At 39.9% G+C, this 22,041-nt stretch overlaps 2 protein-coding genes across 2 annotated transcripts; one reads left to right on the top strand and one right to left on the bottom strand.

Moving 5' to 3' along the window:
• Nucleotides 1-2,250: 2,250 nt before the first annotated feature.
• Nucleotides 2,251-18,838, bottom strand: LOC135480396 (negative elongation factor E-like). The gene is given in 11 exon segments (XM_064760226.1): nucleotides 2,251-3,625; nucleotides 3,627-3,673; nucleotides 4,554-4,665; nucleotides 6,166-6,220; nucleotides 12,072-12,222; nucleotides 12,591-12,708; nucleotides 15,257-15,337; nucleotides 16,122-16,196; nucleotides 16,675-16,736; nucleotides 18,022-18,094; nucleotides 18,744-18,838. Coding segments are annotated over 11 exon segments (885 nt in total). The 5' UTR covers nucleotides 18,825-18,838; the 3' UTR covers nucleotides 2,251-3,595.
• A 527-nt stretch (nucleotides 18,839-19,365) lies between these two features.
• Nucleotides 19,366-21,669, top strand: LOC135481046 (queuine tRNA-ribosyltransferase accessory subunit 2-like). The gene is made up of 3 exons (XM_064760976.1): nucleotides 19,366-19,703; nucleotides 21,112-21,193; nucleotides 21,597-21,669. The coding sequence occupies exons 1-3, from the start codon at nucleotides 19,583-19,585 to the stop codon at nucleotides 21,667-21,669; spliced, it is 276 nt and encodes a 91-aa protein (XP_064617046.1). The 5' UTR covers nucleotides 19,366-19,582.
• Nucleotides 21,670-22,041: the final 372 nt, after the last annotated feature.

The raw sequence follows: 22,041 nt of genomic DNA, 5'->3' as shown, positions 1-22,041 counted from the left end.
CACTTGACATCTGTCGATGACACGTAATATTAAAGCTCAGCCGATTTCTTGGCTAGGAGAACGGACACGTTGTTCTGTCTGTATCATGTACCCTTTATATCCGATAGGCTCCATGAAACGATGAAACAGATGAACAAACGTAACACACAATACGCTTCAGTTTAAGTTAACAGCTAAAGGTTACAATCACGAAAACTGAGTACCTTATGATCGACAAAATTTAATGTTGTCTTGTGTATTGTAAAATCAGCCAGTATTGCATAACAAAGAGAAAAAATACAGCGTTTCGTTTCAGTTGCGCTAGTGAAAAATTATACATGATAAAAGAAAATGCCAACGGGTGAGGGCTGCATGAATCTCTCTATAATGCGAAATCCCGCTTTTCAGTGTGAATTTTTTTTCACACTGACATGAATTCTCAGTATATCTGAGAACATGCAAACCTCGTTTCAGGGCATGACATAGCCTCCGGGATGAACTTCATCCCCATGAGCAAGTAAGTACAGCATATGACCTAAAATTTTGTCCAGAAAAGAGCTGGCAATTCAAGAGCCAGGCAAATGTTATAAATTTTCTTTGTTGGTGGTAACATTTGCATTCTCCCAGGTAGATATCATCTTACAAAAGGTAGATATCATCAATAAAAGTTAGATATCATCTTACAAGTGCCTTCCTAAAAAAAAACACTCCGAAAAAACACCCCTTTAAGATGAATGGAACACCCGCAAAAAGTGCAACAAAATTTTGTCATGTGTGAAATTCCACTGGCTTAGATGTGATCTTTGCACCAAGGGTTTACAGGTACTGTAATTCTTCAACCTTTTCGCATGTTTTTCAAGCGTTTAATTAAGCATATGCCGAAGGCATTATTCTGTGTAGACTGATAAAATTATACTTATTGCGAAGCCCTGAAGCTGGCCAATTCAACCAATGTAGTTTTGTCTTCACAATCAGATTAACAATGTGAAAAAATTGCAATGGAAGTTGCTTTCACACGCAAAAAGGTTGAGGAATTAGGGTGCCTCTTAAAGAGATACAGAATCGATTCTGATTGGCTGATGTGAGAGATAGACAAGTTCAGGCTACGCCTAGTCTAAGCTCAATTTTAAGTATGGCAGATTTATTCCAGCCTGACCAAGATTGCAGGGCTTTAACCCAAGAAACCCCATCTTCACGATCAGCCATGCAACTTGATTCGTTATCACTTTAAGATGTTGTACTTTGTGCCAGGTTTTGTCAGCCCATCAACTAGGTCTCCGTCCAAGTGAAATGCTGTGGTTCACCTAAAGTTTGGTATTTCAAAATGAACTTTCAGAATTTTTTCACACAAAAACAACTTTAAAAAGTGGCCCCATAAGTTGAAACACCATGATCAATCAGAATTGAACAAAACGTGTTGCTTTTAAAACATCGAACTTTCAGTGAGATACGGTAATTTTGATAATATTGTCATGATCTAACAGGCACTGGCAGAGTGTTAGCTCATTTCCAACCTCAGATACAGAATCCTTGGCTTTCCTTCACCCTCACTGTTTTAGGACCTCAGTGGCAGTAGATACAGCGGGTCGTTTTGCTGGCTTTGCACAAGTTTGGTGGAGATTCATTGCCTTCTACACATCCTCATAGCTTTTAGCTGTGTCACCAAGTGGGCAAGTTGGCTGATTACTTTTCCAAGACTTGTAATTTACTAGGGGCCTCCGTGGCTCAGTTGGTTAGCGCGCTAGCGCAGCGTAATGACCCAGGAATCTCTCACCAATGCGGTCGCTGTAAGTTCAAGTCCAGCTCACGCTGGCTTCCTCTCCGGCCGTACGTGGGAAGGTCTTTCAGCAGCTTGCGGATGGTCATGGGTTTCCCCCGGGCTGGGCCGGGTTTCCACCCACCATAATGCTGGCCACCTTCGTATAAGTGAAATATTCTTGAGTACGGCGTAAAACACCAATCAAATAAATGAATAAATAAATAAATAATGTAATTTACTACCGACCCTCTGTCCAGTTTGATCCATTTATAAAAATGACCACCTAATAAAATAAGTGAAACTTTTTTGACTAAATGTAGCACTAACAACAATCAAATAAATAACAAATCTTTGTACAATAATGATTGTAAGGGGCATATCATTCTCCCAGTTTCATGGGCATATTTACAATGTACTTTATAATTAACTGCTATACATGTGTCTTGCAAACAAAACAAAACTACCATCATACATTTATTTAAATGTTATTTATTTAAATTACACAATGGTGATCAGTTTCAAAGTAGAGGGCCACATGTTCAGTTTCAACGCAGTGAGTCACATGGTTAGTGTCAACCCTATGAATCACATAATCAGTTTCCAGTCAAGAGTCAGATGCTCAGTGTCAACGCGTGTGAGTCACAAATCAGTTTCCATCCAGTGAGTCACATGGTTAGTGTCCACCCTCTGAATGACAAAATCAGTTTCCATCCAGTGAGTCACGTGGTTAGTGTCAACCCTCTGAATGACAAAATCAGTTTCCAGCCAGTGAGTCACATGGTTAGTGTCAATCCTCTGAATGACAAAATCAGTTTCCAGCCAGTGAGTCACATGGTTAGTGTCAATCCTCTGAATGACATAATCAGTTTCCATCCAGTGAGTCACATGGTTAGTGTCAAGCCTCTGAATGACAAATCAGTTTCCATCCAGTGAGTCACGTGGTTAGTGTCAACCCTCTGAATGACAAAATCAGTTTCCATCCAGTGAGTCACGTGGTTAGTGTCAACCCTCTGAATGACAAAATCAGTTTCCATCCAGTGAGTCACATGGTTAGTGTCAATCCTCTGAATGACAAAATCAGTTTCCAGCCAGTGAGTCACATGGTTAGTGTCAATCCTCTGAATGACATAATCAGTTTCCATCCAGTGAGTCACATGGTTAGTGTCAAGCCTCTGAATCACATAATCAGTTTCCAGTCAAGAGTCAGATGCTCAGTGTCAACGCGTGTGAGTCACAAATCAGTTTCCATCCAGTGAGTCACGTGGTTAGTGTCCACCCTCTGAATGACAAAATCAGTTTCCATCCAGTGAGTCACGTGGTTAGTGTCAACCCTCTGAATGACAAAATCAGTTTCCAGCCAGTGAGTCACATGGTTAGTGTCAACCCTCTGAATGACAAATCAGTTTCCATCCAGTGAGTCACGTGGTTAGTGTCAATCCTCTGAATGATAAAATCAGTTTCCATCCAGTGAGTCACATGGTTAGTGTCAAGCCTCTGAATGACAAATCAGTTTCCATCCAGTGAGTCACGTGGTTAGTGTCAACCCTCTGAATGACATAATCAGTTTCCATCCAGTGAGTCACATGGTCAGTGTCAAGCCTCTGAATGACAAATCAGTTTCCATCCAGTGAGTCACATGTTTTGACTTCCATCCCAGTGAGTCAAATTTTCAGTTTCAACCCATGCAAATCCATTGTTCCTGCAGACCTATAATGTGGAAAATCTGCCAACTAAATTAGTGAGATCCCTCTTCAATGTCCAGCAGTCATGTTGGATGAAAACACTAACAGCTGTCCTGGATAACAGACAGCTGCAGGAGACGTGGACTAAGCTGGTACCACTCTGTACATATGGACATCAGAAGATATCGTCATTGTCATAGGACACCCATCTCTCTCTTGTCTCTGTGGGTACCTTTCTGTGAATTACTGGCAGCTACAAACATAAAATAAACACAGTTCATATTATTGTAATTACTCCACTGTGACCTTAGACTTGAGCCACCAATTTTCTGAATTTACTAAAAAAAATAGCTAAAATTATTGCCTTTCTAACAGATTTACACTATTTGTAGTGTTAAAAGGATTCTGACATTTGAAAAAAGTTATAATGCAACCAGCTTTATACATGGCAGGAAACCAGGCAGATTCTGGCGGGAACCACGACCAACCACCGTTGCTGCCAGAACTTCCCACATGCGGCTGAAAAGGAAGAACTCTATTATCAATTTTAAACGGTAACACATACGCAGAGGAGAGTGATGTTTTGAAAAATTATTATAATTAAACTCTACAAGCAAAAAATCAATTCAATTTGTGCTTGTTGATATATCCTCCTTAAACCTCATAATGTTAGCGTATAACATAAGTACTTTCTTTCTAAATTGATGGTTGATCAATGGACAAAAGCTTCCAATAAGCAATAGGTCCAGCTAGATTGCAACCTGCAGACCTACATGTACCATGTTTCAGTCTTTATTTGTTAATTTATTTTTTTTTTGTTCATCATTGCCAAGTTTCATGGGGAAAACCACCAACCTTTGGGAGGTTATTAACAGACAGACATGAATGTCAAGACTGTGCAAACTGATACATGAGTGTCGTTGACCACTTACTGAGATGGGAGGACTAGTGCTTCTGACCGCAAGACAACAGTCTACTCCTGTCTCTAAGACTAACAGATATGGAGCCTTGCTACTCCAGCCCATAAAACACCCCTGCCCACAAGCAATATGTTACATCCATAGAATGAACAGGGCAAAGAACAGGCCATTGAGAGGCCGATTATCTCGACCACCCCACAGCCACGCACCCACCTATAGACGCCCATGAGGATGTTGAGGGGTCCTGTGTGTTACCCTCAAACACAGGCTGTCTGAACGCCATTGACACCTTCATCTGGACACCTGACACCATCGACCCGTTCATCTGCAACAACAACAACAGCCCGTCTATCATACTTATCCATTCCTATATTGCCATTGGGTGATATTATTTCACTCATTATCCACTTGACATATTTTTGTGTTGTTTTTTTTTTTTTGTTAGCTTGTTGTGAATTTCTAGGCAGGACAACTACGCATGTATCACCCTAAATGATTTTAACCAGTACCAATGTTCATGTGTAGATGTTCTGATAACCGAGCAACAGAAAGAGTATCTTAAAATTCAGACGGACTGTTTTCTCCTCTGTCCCGATATGAAAAACATCATATATCTGTTTTCTCCTCTGTCCCCGATATGAAGAACATCATATTATCTGTTTTCTCCTCTGTCCCGATATGAAGAACATCATATTATCTGTTTTCTCCTCTGTCCCGATATGAAGAACATCATATTATCTGTTTCTCTCCGCTGTCCCGATATGAAGAACATCATATTATCTGTAAAAATCTGTATTAAATATTATAATACTTCAAAGTGATTTTGGTATATTCCAAATCAATGCCACATTCGCAACGTAATATCCACGTTCACGAGGTAACAGCCAACGAACATACACTTGTGTCCAATAAACAAGTGGGTTTATTCTACAGCAGTTATCTCCTTTTGTGTGTTCTCCGATGTCTGCTTGTTAGTGAAGTGAACAGCCGAATAATGGCTAGCTCTGCCATCGACACAGAAATTCAGCAATTTCCACTATCAGCTGAGCAAGCATGCTGTTTTTTTTTGTGATAATCATCACATACCGTACTAGTCTGGTTTCCCTGATGTATTCTGCATACCTTGCATTTGACGACAGGTATATTACAAAGCTATCTGCCCTGCACTATATAGTAAGACGTTTGCAGCGGTGGAAGGCCATCAACAAGGTATGGTGTATGAAGGGTTGTTGTGACATGTTAAGGCTAATTTGACCTGACAATGTACACATCTCTGCGGCGTCACAAACATATGCACAAATATAACATTAATGGTTACATATGACTCGAGGTTAGTGATGAATTTCTACTGTGCCCGCCCCTCAGGCTGAAGCGATTAGCGCCATCTGACGTCTGCAGGAGGGAACCAGCCAAATACTTATAATATTATTTTATTTATTTGATCCGTGTTTTATGCTGTACTCAAGAATATTTCAGCATACGACGGCGGCCAGCATTATGGTGGGTGGAAACCGGGCAGAGCCCGGGGAAACCCACGACCATCCGTAGGTTGCTGCCAGAACTTCCAATACTTATAATGCATATACATAATTTTTATGTAAAACATTATATACCAACTTGTCAAAACACAGTCGCATAATCCATTTGTTCATACCATAAAGGTCAAGGTTCACACCATAGAGATCAAGGTTCACAGATAAAGGTCAAGGTTCACACCATAAAGGTCAAGGTTCACACCATAGAGATCAAGGTTCAAATTTGTTATCAACAGGAAAGATCAAGGGTCAAAAACTTAATCCCACTAAAGAGGTCAAAGGTGAAATACCTCAGCAATAGCCTGGTCGGCTGACTCCATTTTCTCAAAGGTGACAAAACCGCAGCTGAAACGAGAAAGAGTTTAGTTAGACAGGCTGATACACTTTACATGTGCATTGTGGATGGACCTAAAATTTCACTTTAAATACGGTAATTCAAAAAAGTATTTACTTTACATGTATCTGATTGGTGTTTGATGCCGCACACAAAAATATTTAATGTACGTGTTCATGGGCTAAGCATGTGAGAAAAGAGAAACTGTGTCATTGTGCTGTGCTAGCACACTAACCACTAGGCCATATCAGCCCCTCTTTGCTGTAAAGCTGTCAGTCAAGGTTGAACCACTTCTGTTCAAAGGCCACAGCTAATGTCATTGGTCACTGGAAGCTATCTATTCTCATGATTACACACCCTCTGTTGACTCGGATAATGAACATATATACAATTTATACTTGGTTCATTTTTTCAAGTACCAACTACCTCTCTCGGGAGGAAATTGAGTTTTTCTTTCCATTGAAATTGAGTATTTTTTTGCTTCAACTGTCCAGTTCAGGTGCTAAAAATGAATATTTTTACCATCTGTCGGTTAAAGTAATTATTGCTGCCTATGTGAACTCAATTAAAACTGACCTCCTATATAAAATTGCAGTTATTATTAAATGTATTTTATGCTGCCTGGCACAAATTGTCCAGTGAAGTGTGAAGACATTCGCAAAAAGCTTACAACCAAGAGTGTCAGTTTAGAGTAACTGAAACTCAAAATGTGCATGCGCAGTTGGTGTTGACACCACTTTCAAACTATACTTCAGTCATGAATCAAGATATAATGGCCATGCGTTAATGGCTTAGGGTATATGTGGCAGTCAGTTTCAGTCTGTGAAAGGACATGTCAAAAATGATGTTAAGAAAAAACTGGAATATCTTAATAATCTAAAATCATCAACACCTAACATGTAAGCTTTACTATACACTAAAAGTGCATCTGTGCATGAACTTGATTCTCTTGAAATATTATCCTTACTTGTCAAAAAAAAAAACCCCAAAAGATTTCATAGCATGAAAGTAGTTCAAGGAGATGACAAAAAACAAGTTGGATTAGCCTAGACAAATGGTCATGGTCACAAAATTTACGGCAAAAATCAGCTAATGAGAAAATGAAAAGCGCCTCAAATAGTGAATTACCCCACGGAATATTAACTATAATGATTGTAAAATAGAGAGGCAACCTGTTAATAGAGATAAAATACACTGCTTAGCGCTACATTATATGTATCAATGTTGATGGCTTGTCACTTGTGCCAAGTCAATTACGGCTGCATCTCAACAGCGTAAAGCACTGTGTGCCACACATCTCCATGTTCTGTCTTTGAACAAAAATAACATGCCTTCATAGTGAATCGATGTTGATATAAAATGTTCCGATTCAGAAATTTATCAAACTTCAGTGGCACGAAAACGAAAGAGCTGAAGATGTCAGCGCCACCTAATGTCAAAGGGAGGGAGCCAGTCAAGTCACATGCTCTCACAGTCACTTGCTCTAACCTAGTGTCATAAACAGAACAATCTGAAGCCACACAAGTAGGTCAAATTTATTCGTGATTGACCTAAAGAGACCAAAGAAGCTTAATGTGTGTCCTGTCAGATTTCATGTGTCAATCTGCTTCCAAAAATTGCATTCTTAGGCCGGCCTCACACGATCAAGTTTACTTGAGCAAGAATATTGATGAAACTATTGCAGCAATATTCTGGTACGTGTGATGTCCCCCGCAAGAGACTTGCTCATTATGTCCAGCAATGTGTAGCAATATTGCACACTACCCGTTCTTGCGCCGTGTGAGGGCTCTTTTCGAGATCTTGCGACGACTTGAGGCAATGTTGCTGGGAATAGAGCATGGTCCTATTATCCAGCAAGTTTATAGTACATGAAAAAACACATGTTCGCATATGTCAAGTTCAGTCGATCCCAATTTCATTCCAGATAAAAGAGGTGAATTATGCCTGGTCAGTGGTCAACCGAGGAGATAAAGCAGTTGATTTGTGAGGTGGAGGAACGACCGACACTGTGGAATGTATTGGTAGACGAATATAGAGACCGGGTGAAAAAATCTGACTCGTGGAAACAAGTGGCGGAAGCTTTAAACAAGGAACAATGCGAGGTGAGACATTTGAATTTTTTTTATTAACATACATTTGTGTAGTCAAAGATGAGATGCTACATCAACATAACTGTACAGCGTTTTTGTAAAAAATACTCCCTGGCAATTCATCCCTGGTCACTGACACTATCACTGACACTGAAGACTAAGCGCCAACAAATAATCTGACTTTAAAATCACTCTTGACTGTACACATGCATGTCTTTCTTTCCAGGTGGAAAAGAAGTTCCACACGTTGAGGACTCAGTATGCCGCTGAGGTTAAGGCCGAAGAAAAAAGGAAGTCCGGGTCCGAGGGTGTTGTAAAGAAGAGTAAGTGGCAGTACATGGAGGCATTGTCGTTTGTCGGCGCGGGGATGAAAAAACGGCAAGGATCTTCCTCAGAGGTAGGTCCACTTTACGCATGTTGATACTGCCAGGACACTTCACCAATAGGAGTCATGAAATACTCTCCAAACTCGCGTTGAATCTCTCTCGCGGATGTCGCATGGTGGTTACTGCCTTGATGGTGAAGTCCCAGAAGCGTCCCTTGGGGGTTGAAATCTGCGCGCCAGGAACCAGGCATCATATTTCCGTCTCGGTCTTCAAGGTCAATTGTACCAGGGGGTGTATACGCTTCGTTCGGTTCCTTCATTAGGAAGTTGTGAAGGGCGACGACTGCTTGCACAACTAATTGAGCCTTGTCTGGGTTCAAATTGATGGGCTTCAGCAAAACGCAGAATCGAGTTGCCAGTATACCGAATGTACTTTCGACCATCCGTCGTGCCCGACTAAGCCTGTAGTTAAATACCCGACTGACAATGTCCCTTGTTCGGAATGGATAAGGCTTCATTATATTTTCTTGAAGTGCAAATGCATCGTCAGCTACAACCACATAAGGCACAGGTTTTGTTCGACCTGGAAGTGGTGAAGGATCAGGAAGTGACAGCGCCTTCTCTTTTAGACCCGTGAAAAGTTGAGTTGCCGAAAAAACACCACCATCTGATACTCGCCCATTACAGCCTATATCCACGAACATGAATCTGTATTTGGCATCAACAAGTGCGAGCAGAACTATACTATGTGTGTCCTTATAGTTGAAAAATAACTGCCGCTTTTGGCCGGAGCTTTCAGGACCACGTGTTTACCATCAAGTGCGCCGATGCAATGGGGGAAATGCCGTAATTTTTTGTACGCTTCAGCAACGACTTCCCACTCCACTGCAGAACGCGGAAACTGAAAGTACAAAATAGATTGTTACTTCACTAGACTAGCTCACATGGGTTTATCAGAAATAATTTATTATACTCTTTGAATGGGGGTACATTGAGCCCACCGTTGTTTTGATACAGTCATTTAATATTAATATGTACGTCCAGCTTAAATGAACAGTTTGATGTTGTTTGTATAATCACATATATATTATGCTGTTTTTAAAGAGACTATACCTCAGATTTGTGGTAAAAAATCGATCAGCGCTAATCAAATCGGGCTTTCGCTCTATTTCTAAGATAGCTCAAATCATTTAACTTTCAGAAAATACCACGTTTGTTGTTGTACGATTTCCCGTTCAAAAACGCTAATAGAGTTTGCCAAATTAGATAATTCGACCCGAATTATCTAAATTTTGTTTTTTTGAATATTGCTCTTAGAGTAAAACGGTGCCACAACTAGTGCCGTAGAGGGTTAGTAGATAGCCCCATGTAACAGGGCGTCTTGTAGCTAGGGGAGCCCCAATGTGATTAGCGCTGATCGATTTTTTACCAAAAATCTGAGGTATAGTCTCTTTAAAGCTGCATGGTGAAAAAAACTGCAATGTTTATTTTTTTTTTTCAAGATTGGATTTTCCGAAACTCTCCCTGACAGAAGTGACGAAACCATCGAAATGGCCAGCACCGCTCCGACAACAAAGAAAGCCCGGCGTGAACCCAACAAGGACCTGTTGGCTCAGGCTGTAAAAGTGCTTGAAGAGCCGCCAGCGGACGCTCTTGATATTTTCGGTCAGTACGTTTCGACGGAGCTTCGAGCTATTCGTGGAGAACATATTCGAAACAGAGCCAAACGAGATATTACTATGACAATTTTGAGAGCTCAGGAACTGGATGAACAGCAGTACAGTGGTAATTCGTCACCTCTTTCCTGGAGGGCTGACACGCTGTCGCCTTCATTTAGCCAATCACATGCCTCAAGCACGACCATGCAGAATATTGTTACTGACCAAAACCAATATGCCACCTATTCTGGCATTGCTCCGAACTCTTGTGCTGGTGCGGGATACAACGCCTATCCCTCTTTGTAAATTGTGTTACTGCAACAAGTGCATACATTACCTTGATGCCATCCTTCAGGGCCTTGTAGATGGCTTTGCAAACGACAGGAACAATCCCAGAGATCGTGTTTGCAGGAATACGAAACAAATACGCCAAACTCTCGTATGAATCACCTGAAGAAAAAATGTCTTTGAACAGTCTTACTCGATACTAAAATCGAATATTATTAAGTAGTGACTATAGAAGTTGTTATTTTTGGTTTCGCTATAAATCCTTGTCAACATCTCTTTAGCAACTGTCTCCAGTATGTTTACAACTACAGTGAATGTTGAATAAATAAATACATAAATACATCGTTTTGTTCAATGGTCATTACTCACCTGTAGCTAAAAATCGGAGTGTGAGGGCAAGACGTTCCTTAGCTGGGATAGCTTTCCTCATGACCGTGTCTTTGCGGGTAATTTCTGCCTCAATCATATCAAGGATAACTTGAAAGTCCCCATGCCTCATCCTCAGAAATTCCCGCAGCTGTTGTGGGTCCTCAATCATCAATTCTGCCATGAGAGCATTATATGCACCTAGTGATGTCCGTCTGGCGATCCACGGTCGTACCCACCATCGGCGTTTTCTTTTTTTCATCAGCTCCAACAAAACAATAACCGCGGCAGCCCTTCTTTTCCGATTTATTCCTGTAACGGTTTGGAACCGAGCCATTTCCTTTCACTGTGACAACACAATTCAATGACAGCCCAACTCAGTTGCTGATATCTTGCAGCAAATATTGCAACAAGTGTCGTGTGAGGGGGGTTTCAATTTTCTTCCGCAAGAGGTCTGCAAGAAAGTCGTCTACGTCTTTCTGCAATAATCTTGGCAAGAAAATTGCCTCACGTGTGACGGTCCGCTAAATTTCTTGCGCAACATTCTGGCTCTAGTAAACTTGACGGTGTGAGGCCGGCCTTAAGTCAAATCAACGCACATGATTTCCATACAAGGGAGATAACTCCTAACGCAAACAGGTTGCTTCACAGAACTTTGGAGATGTTCAAATTGAGTTTATGTAAAAATTTAGAATTTTTCTTTCAAAAAAGAAAAACAACCTAAACTACATAAACATAACAAGATATTAAGTTCTTCATTCAATCGACAGATGGAATACCGGCTCATCCAGGCGACTTTTATAAACCCCTGCCCTCACAAAAAAAAATTATGAATGTATTTTTTAACGGTCAAGCATGATCCAGCTATAAATAGTATAAAAAAAATAAACTTTGATAATGATAATCAATTAACCACCAATCACAAGAGTAATATGATATACTTGGCCAGCACACTTTTTCCACGACAATTGTGCCTACATTTTCTCTGTGTTTTTTTCCCTGTTTCCGTATAAACCCTCGCATGCATCAAATTCATGCTGACAAATAATAAGACTTACTAATCTTTTAGCCGCCAGTTAACTGAATCACAATATATAAAATTAAAGAAGACTTATTTCTCAGACAATGAGCTTACTTTTTCTCCTTCTCCACTGAGATGTTGAGGATAGTGCCCAGATTACAGAAGGCTTTCCTCAGCAGGTCCTCATTCACACCATGACCATGGACGTAGATTGTGTTGCCCTTTTTGGGCGCTTCTCTCTCACGTCTGTCATCACGCTCATACCCTATGAACAACAAAAAGACAGTTTTCTTTGTCTTAATGGAAATGGTCGGTAGGTAATACAGATTACAGAAAAAAACAACAACTTTTAATTCATCTCACAACAATGCACATGTACATGTAAGAAAATTCCAAACCAGCAAACCTGACAACACCTTTCTCTAAGTCTAGCTTGGAAGAAATTAAAATGTCATTAAATCTACACTAAATCTACGCTACGGTGTCGTGTAGCATTTCTCTGCTCTTGAAAACATCCTATCAAAGCTAACACACGAAACACATAAATTATCACAATCAAACACATAAATTACCACAATCAAATCAAGATGGCAGAAATATTGCATTTAAAAGGTTGAAGGTCTCTGTCCTTACTCGAGTCTCTCCTGTCTCTGCCTTCTCTGGAATCACGCCCTTCACGGCCATCCCTGGATTCCCTCCCTTCTCGTGAGCCTACAAAGCTGTCGTACAGTTTCTTGACACGAGGTCGAGACTGCAAGCAAACACCAAACATGTATATGTATCTGGAATTTACCTTTGTTTTTACAGAAATAAAAATGCATTTTTAGAGGCAAATAATATGTCATAAAATATTACTGTTGCTGCTGAAATATACGTTTCCAGTGTAATATCATCTTACCTTCCACACAAACTTTTATATAATAACAATTCCAAGAAAAATATACCTTAATCTAGAATCAAGAATAAAAGAATAAGCAAAATTTAGGACAAATACAGCAAATGTATATGCCTGTTATAAATGACCTCTTGTTTCACTTTCAATTTGCCCAACAAAGCAGCGGGTCTCTATCAGACAATATACTTTCATTTTCACTTTGCCATACAGCAGCGAGTCTTCATCAAACAAAATACTTTTATTTTCGCTTTGCCCAACACAGCAGCTGGTCTACATCAGACAACATACTTTCATGTTCACTTTTCCCAACAGCAGCTGGTCTACATCAGACAACATACTTTCATGTTCACTTTTCCCAACAGCAGCTGGTCTACATCAGACAACATACTTTCATGTTCACTTTTCCCAACAGCAGCTGGTCTACATCAGACAACATACTTTCATGTTCACTTTTCCCAACAGCAGCTGGTCTACATCAGACAATATACTTTCATGTTCACTTTTCCCAACAGCAGCTGGTCTACATCAGACAACATACTTTCATGTTCACTTTTCCCAACAGCAGCTGGTCTACATCAGACAACATACTTTCATGTTCACTTTTCCCAACAGCAGCTGGTCTACATCAGACAACATACTTTCATGTTCACTTTTCCCAACAGCAGCTGGTCTACATCAGACAACATACTTTCATGTTCACTTTTCCCAACAGCAGCTGGTCTACATCAGACAATATACTTTAATTTTTCCTTTGCCCAACACAATACCTGGTCTATACTGACAACTTAGTTTGATTTTCACTTTGCCCAGCACAGCAGCCGGTTTATATCAGACAATGTACTTTCATTTTCATTTTGCACATACAGTACAAACTATGTCTGACAATGTACTGAATAGGAACAAGTTTTTCCTGTGGCTTCATCTCTGAGGAAAATCGTCTCGCTTGCCTGGCCATTACCAGTGTTGATGACTCCTGCTGTGTATTTAGTTTGTTCTCCCAAAACACAACCTGCTTACAGCAAATGGTTTTACACATTGGTCACCCTTATCTAGTCACTAATCTCTGTACACCTCAATGGCCTGCTGTTCTTACAAGCCATTCAAAATATAGACAAAAGAACTCATGTACACCAGTTACTGACTTTCTAAAAGTCGTTATTGTTCATTTCTACCAGAAACTGACCCAAGGCTATCTAGGGCTTGTAAATCACTAGGTGAAGTGTGCCAGTTACGCTGATACATGGAAATCACTACAATCCTGGTGAAATATAGCCCAGGTGGCATAAAATGGTCTCTGTTCATTCCTACCAGAAACTGACCCAAGGCTTCCTAGGGCTTGGAAATGACTAGGTGAAGTGTGCCAGCTACGCTGATACATGGAAATCACCACATTATTGGTGAAATATAGGCAAGGTGGCATAAAATGGTCTCTGTTTATTCCTACCAGAAACTGACCCAAGGCTATCTAGGGCTTGGAAATCACTGGGTGAAGTGTGCCAGTTACGCTGATACATGGAAATCACCACAATCCTGGTGAAATATAGCCTAGGTGGCATAAAATGGTCTCTGTTCATTCCTACCAGAAACTGACCCAAGGCTTCCTAGGGCTTGGAAATGACTAGGTGAAGTGTGCCAGTTACGCTGATACATGGAAATCACCACATTATTGGTGAAATATAGGCAAGGTGGCATAAAATGGTCTCTGTTCATTCCTACCTGAAACTGACTCAAGGCTTCCTAGGCTTGGAAATGACTAGGTGAAGTGTGCCAGCTACGCTGATACATGGAAATCGCCACAATACTGGTGAAATATAGGCAAGGTGGCATAAAATGGTCTCTGTTCATTCCTACCTGAAACTGACCCAAGGCTTCCTAGACTTGGAAATGACTAGGTGAAGTGTGCCAGCTACGCTGATACATGGAAATCACCACAATACTGGTGAAATATAGCCTAGGTGGCATAAAATGGTCTCTGTTTATTCCTACCAGAAACTGACCCAAGGCTTCCTAGGGCTTGGAAATGACTAGGTGAAGTGTGCCAGCTACGCTAATACATGGAAATCACCACATTATTGGTGAAATATAGGCAAGGTGGCATAAAATGGTCTCTGTTTATTCCTACCAGAAACTGACCCAAGGCTATCTAGGGCTTGGAAATCACTAGGTGAAGTGTGCCAGCTACGCTGATACATGGAAATCACCACATTATTGGTGAAATATAGGCAAGGTGGCATAAAATGGTCTCTGTTTATTCCTACCAGAAACTGACTCAAGGCTTCCTAGGCTTGGAAATGACTAGGTGAAGTGTGCCAGCTACGCTGATACATGGAAATCGCCACGATACTGGTGAAATACAGACCAGGTGGCATGAAGTGGTCACTGTTCATTCCTACCAATAACTGACCTCATCACGTCTTTCGTCCTCTTCTTGGTGAAAAGCGGCAAATGGCTGAAAGCCCACAGCTGTGGGTGTCTTCTCTGTATCCTGAATAATAAGACAACGGGTTATCCTAGATTGAGTATTCCATGCACTGCCATTCACTTGATTTATCTATTTGATTAAAGTTTAACATTGCACTGAAGAATATTCATTTATACAACGACGGCCAGCATTATGGTGGGAGGAAAGTGAGTGAGTGAGGAGAACCTTGGGGAAGCCCACAACAATCCCAGATTGCTGGCAAACCTTCCCATGTACGACTAGGGAGCAAGCCAGCATAAGCTGGACTTGAACTCAGTTTCCACATGCTGAGAGGCTGTTGAGTCAGTATAGCCAATACCCAAAGAGTATTCTGATCAAATCAACAAGGGAAGCATGGGGAGTGAGTAAGTGCTTGGGGTTTAACGTTGTACTCAACAATTTTTCAGTCATATGACGACGAAAGAGTGCTTGGAGTGCATGTAAAGTACCTCCGTGTTGCAGGACGGATTTCCACCACTCTTTTATCTAGTGCTGCTTCACGGAGATGACTTAACACAGGCAAGTCAGCCGCCCACCCGAGCCATTATACTGATACAGGTCAACCAGTTGTTGCACTATCCCCTTTATGCTAAAAGCCAAGCGAGGAAGTTACAACTTCCTCTTTTAAAGTATTAGGTATGACCCGACCCAGGATTGACCCTGGATCTACCGTCCCTGAAGCTGATGCTTCACCAACTGACCTATCGTGGCTGATCTTGGGAGAAGATAAGAAAAAAGGGAGTAATGGTTTAAAGGCAGTTCAAAGATTCACCAAAGTTTAGGAAAAAATAATGTGATTCTAATATACCTTCATCTTCTTCTCAAAATTTTTGGATCTTTTGAAACTGTGCTTGTCTTTGGAATCATCTTTCAATTTTATTATCTGGCAAAGAAACAAACATTGTATCAATTTAAGCATTCATTTGTTATATGTATGATAGACCAATGAGATCTGGAATTCAGGTTGAAATAGTTGTCAAATTAATAAAATTAAACTGATCTGTAATCAAACTTTCAACTTTCAAAACTAATTCATACTCCAATGATTGTTTTAGCGTATTGGTGATGATCTTAATAATCTCACCATTTGACATCTTTTGAGAAAACTCACCATCGGAGAAAATTTCAGGCAAAAAAAAAATGAAATACTCGGTTCTAATAAAATGATATGCTAGTAGTGACAGGAAACAAGAAATCAAGTGTGATTCGTCTAAGATCAACTTTCGGCATCATATTAGTTGATTTGAAAGTTGATTGCTTCGAGAAATCAATGTCTTAAGGGAAACTTTTGACGGTTTGTAAAACCTTTTAACAAGTTATAGATGAACTATCCATCTTTGATCTCATCACTCATAACTCACCCCTGACTTGAGAAGTTTTTTAGCTGCTTCCTTGGCCTCTTCTGTTGAGGCCTCAGAGGCCACTGAAATAGACAAAAACCTCATCAAATCTTTACTGGTAAACTTAGACATGTTGTATAAGCCTGGACCCACTTTCACAAAACATAATAGCATATATCAAATTTCTCAACTTTTTTCACACATAATATTGTATGGATTTTAGCACCACAAAGCAACACGATATATGAGAAAAATTATGAAATACTGATTTCCAAAGCAGTGTGAAAATGGGTCCTCCTTTAAAACTTCAGCTAACTGACCTAAATTCACTTTGTCCATGGAATTTAAATATCAATACATGGTTTGTTAGGCTCATGAAATTCACTCGCCGAAGAAAATTTTTTTGGCCTCAGCTAAACATTAGAAGGAGTGTTTCACAAAGTCCAAAACTTTAATCTTCTTTGCAAAACAAAATATTTGAAGCATGATGCTCAAACGTGGCTGAAACTGTACTACCATAACAAAGAATAAGCCGGCAACATTCTATCAATTATCTGTTTAATAGTTTCATATTAAACTTTCTGGATAAGGCCCGAAATTGCTTTCAGCATTTCCACGTGCATGCCCCTGAACCCATGCACATGGGGATTTATGACTGCTTTTAAATCATCTCGTTAAGTATCATATCATTCATTTAGATTAACTCCTCTATTGGCCTTAAAGTTCATTGATAACAACAGGAAATGTCTATCTGCTTTGGCCCAAAAACAGAAATAATTTCAACATCAGTTTTGTACAGTCATGTTTCATCAGTAGAGCACTGGATACATGATAAAGCACCTGACTTGTATGCTCTGTACACCTACAGGTATATCTAATGAACCATCAGGCACTTGAGCCATTAGGCCACTTGAACCATTAAGCAACTTTAGCCATTAGGCCACTTGAACCATTAGGTCACTTGAGCCATTAGGCCACTTGAGCCATTAGGTCACTTGAACCATTAGGCCACTTGAACCATTAGGCAACTTGAGCCAGTAGGCAACTTGAACCATTTGGCAACTTGAGCCAGTAGGCAACTTTAACCATTAGGTAACTTTAACCATTAGGCCATTTGAACCATTAGGCCACTCGAACCATTAGGCCACTCGAGCCATTAGGCCACTGAAGGTGGAACGTAAGCAAAGTAATGGCTAGCATATGTATCTGTAATGGTGCAATCATTTAAAGTCCTGCTACAATGTAACATCCTTGTTACAATAAGGCTCATTAGAAATATAGCGTTGAATGCAACGCTAAAAGATTAGTATAAGCAAACATACAGTTTACTTAATGCTCCCGTTTCACCTAGGGATGCCGTGAACTCACATCTCTTGACAGGAGGTGTGTTGCCTTGCTGATGGTCCTGTTTGCCGGTCTTATGCGCCTGCAGAGACTTCCGCTGCAAAGTGAATCAAAGTCACTCAAATTAAAACTGGAAAATTTGTAGATGCCTGGGTTATCGCTCCTTTCACAAGCTACTGATAATAAGACAACTGGGCCTATGAGAGATAGGAGTTCTCAGAAGTTCCACATAGAATTTTGGGTTAAAAAAACACCCCAATCATCCAACGCTCATGCGCAAAAGTTTGAAAATTGATATGGCTTGATTTTATGCTAAAACATTTAATACAAGATGGTTTACTCATGCTGGATTTGACATATTCACACTTTTTGTGTTTCTAAGAATCTGTGCATGACACATGTAAGGCAGAGTTTGAGCTGTTATTTTTAAAGAAATTGTCCCCGTAGACATATGCATGGCGATACGTAATTGGCCAATTGTCCAGCTAGCTTTGGGCTAGAGACCACCTCAGTGGAGTAAGGCGTGTGTGTGTGTGAGGCAGTGATGGATTCTGTGTTACGGTGAATGTCAGAATTTTGATATAGCACATAAAGATCGACCAGCTAAGCCTACATACATGAGCACTATGAAGTTGGCTCAATGAATTAGACCGTCAAGTCTGTGTGCCTTTGCCTGGTTTTGTGAGACCAACATGCACCAATCAATATAAATGCAATTAATTCAGGTTAGTTATCACGTCGCAAACCTTTTTTCTTAGCTTAGCATATTTCTTCTGTAGTGTTTCCTCTTCTTCTGTGAGTTTTACAGGGAAATTTACATATACCATTTTGTCAAAACGACTACTTGGCGTGCACTGGAGCTCTTTGAAAAGGAAGGTGAAAATAGACCGATTTCCGGGGAGCAGTTATTGTAAATTGATCAAACTCATTTAAACTAAAATATAGCATTCTAACACATTGATTTGGGTAACAGCTATGTAGGATTTACGTGTTGAAAAAGTAATTTTGCCTTTTTTGGTCCCCTTACTAGTAATATTGTCAGACCTGAACATGCTTTTACGAGCGTCAATAACTTCTCCCTGTGTTTACCCCACGTGCCTTATAGTTTCAGAACAGACATCAGTTTGTGATATGATATACCGATATGCTTGATTGTCTCACATTTGCCAACTGTACATCGCTGTAGATTAAAATCAACGGTGACGAAATGTCCAAGATTAGATAGTTGAACGACAACATCAACAACTAGGCACTTGAACAAGGCAAATTATCCCTCATACATGTTGTATTTTAGCAGAAGAATCCTCCGTCCCTGGATAGTTTAAAGGCCTTCTTCGAATGAGATCACTTATCAAGTAGGCCTAGTGTTAATTTGGAAATCTTTTGAAAAAAATTAATGTATATAGGGCCTATAGGGCCTATATATATATTAATTCTGGAGACGTCAGAAGAGAGATTAAGAGCTGTTGGATTTGCCTAATGTAAAGTGGGCGAGTCTAAAGACCAAATAATAGACCAGATAGGATTTAATTGGCACGATAAGAGTTCATTGAAATTGTATTTTGTCCACGGTGACCATTCAAGGATGAAGTTTGTGATCAGAGCCGCACATGCAAGCGGTTGCCGACGCGGGGCGATGGTGGAGTTTGCCCGACACCCAGACAAGGTGGTGGAAACCCCAGTTTGTTCTCTCTACACCCGAGGAGGTAAGATCAGCTTGGTCAAGCGTGGTCACTGACAGCGCTCAGCGACCACGCTTGTAATTATAAGCGGTCAGTCAACAAAGTGACCATATAACTCAGTCAGCTCTCCATAACTTATAGAAATTGAACATCTGTTATTTACCGCACTCATGTTGCCTCGGTGCCTGAATAATGCCAACTGTTGACTTAAATATGGCTGTCAAATCCAGCTTGATTGGTGTGGAGGAACTATGATCTAGCTAGCTTCCATGAGGTGTTTTCCCACTACTATATCTGGTTTTCCCCTCTGTTTGAACTACAATTAGTTGGTTTTACCAGGAATGTGATAATGTATGGTGGTTTTCTCATAACTAAGTCTGGTATCCCCCTCAGACTGAACTGCAATCAGAGAGCTATTACCAGTAGGCTAGTAATGAATGGTAGTTTCCTCATAACTAAGCCTGGTTTCCCTCTCAGGCTGAACTGCAATTAAAGGGTTATACAAGGAAGCTAGTAATGGATGGTGGTTTCCTCATAACTAAGCCTGGTTTCCCCCTCAGACTGAACTGCAATTAGAGGGTTATACAAGGAACCTAGTCATGTTACATGTACTAGTCATGTATAGTGGTTTCCCCAAAACTACATGTAGATCTGGTTTCGTCCAGTAATAGACTTGACTGCAGTTAAATACATGTATAACTGAAATATATTATTGAGTATTACATAATTTTACAGTAATCATAGAATTTGATTTTAAAACAAACCAATACTGTCTATGCTATAGTACATGTATATCTTATAGTATCTTATGGTTTCCTTTTAGTTTATTATATAATTGTTTCCTCTACCCGTAAACCTGACTGCTGTCGTATAAGTGAAAACTCCTTCAGTATTTAAGAACAGTCAAATAAATAAATAAATATATTACAATACATGCATGTATGCTCTTTACTAACAGTAGATAAGACTGCTTCAATGGCCTAATGGCTAGAGCATCCGCCTTGAAGTTGAGAAACTAGTGATCAAACCCATCTACTTTAAAAATGGTACTTCTTGCTGCGTCGTTTGGCGCTCAGCACTGAGAGGTTAGAGCAATGAAACCGGACTGGTTGGCTTGGTGTCAGTAATAATGTGACTGGGTGTCATGTCTGGTGTCTTTGACATGATACTTCAGTGACAGCACTTTGGCAACACAAGAAAGCACAGTGTATGTACACGCACCTAATGACTCCTCCTTACAATATGACGGAAAAAATTGTTAAGTACGACATAAAACCCAAGCACACACACATAAAATTAGATTTATCATAATGTATTACTCTTCTGTGTATTTTTGTACAGTATAACGTAATGTACATGGAGAGAAGGCAAGGCTATCCACCCCCCCGGTCTGTGTTAACGTGTATTTATTTGTTTTTGTTGTGTTTGTTAGGGAGCGTGCCACATCTCACCCCCGACATATGGGAGAAGCTGACAAATATGCCATCATTGGTACAGATGCCAATGCCTTTACTGTAAGTTCTTTGCTATTTATTTGTACATGGCATGAACATGTATTTGATATATCCATAAATGACTGAGGGGTTGCATAGAGCATCTGTTTAACAGCTAAGAGACCCAGGTTCAATTCTTCATGTCAGCCATTCTTACGAGTTCATAGTCACCTTACATACTGACCCTTTAGTTGATTTTTATTTATTTTATTTATTTATTTTATTGATATTTTACACAGTACTCAAGAACATTTCACTTGTAACACATCTGCCAGCAAGTTGGTGGGAGGAAACTCACGACCATCTGAATGTTGCTGGTAGACCTTCCCATATACTGTTGATTTTTAACAGTGTTAACCCTGGTGGTGTCCTGTAAACACCAGCTATTTTTTAGTATTTTATTTGGAATTTATATGCTTTACAGGGTTGAACATCATGAAGCTGTGAGAGGTTTCCAGAAGGGCTTGGGTGGTATCACTGCGATGCATGTGAGTTGATATCTGAAGTAAAATAATGAATACACATATATGTGAAAAAATGAATACACATACATGTGAAAATAATGAATACAAATACAAGTAGAAATAATGAATACACATACATGTAAAAATAATGAATGCACGTACATGTGAAAAAATGAATAGGCCTACACATACATGTGAAAATAATGAATACAAATACAAGTAGAAATAATGAATACACATACATGTCAAAAAATGAATACACATACATATGATAATAATGAATACACATACGTGTGAAAAAATGAATACACATACATGTGAAAATAATGAATACAAATACAAGTAGAAATAATGAATACACATACGTGTGAAAAAATGAATACACATACATGTGAAAATAATGAA

This window comes from Liolophura sinensis, chromosome 13 (assembly GCF_032854445.1).
Source record: "Liolophura sinensis isolate JHLJ2023 chromosome 13, CUHK_Ljap_v2, whole genome shotgun sequence".
NCBI lineage: Eukaryota > Metazoa > Mollusca > Polyplacophora > Chitonida > Chitonidae > Liolophura > Liolophura sinensis.
Note: the sequence above shows the minus strand (reverse complement) of the source record. Positions and strands in the feature narration are given on the sequence as shown.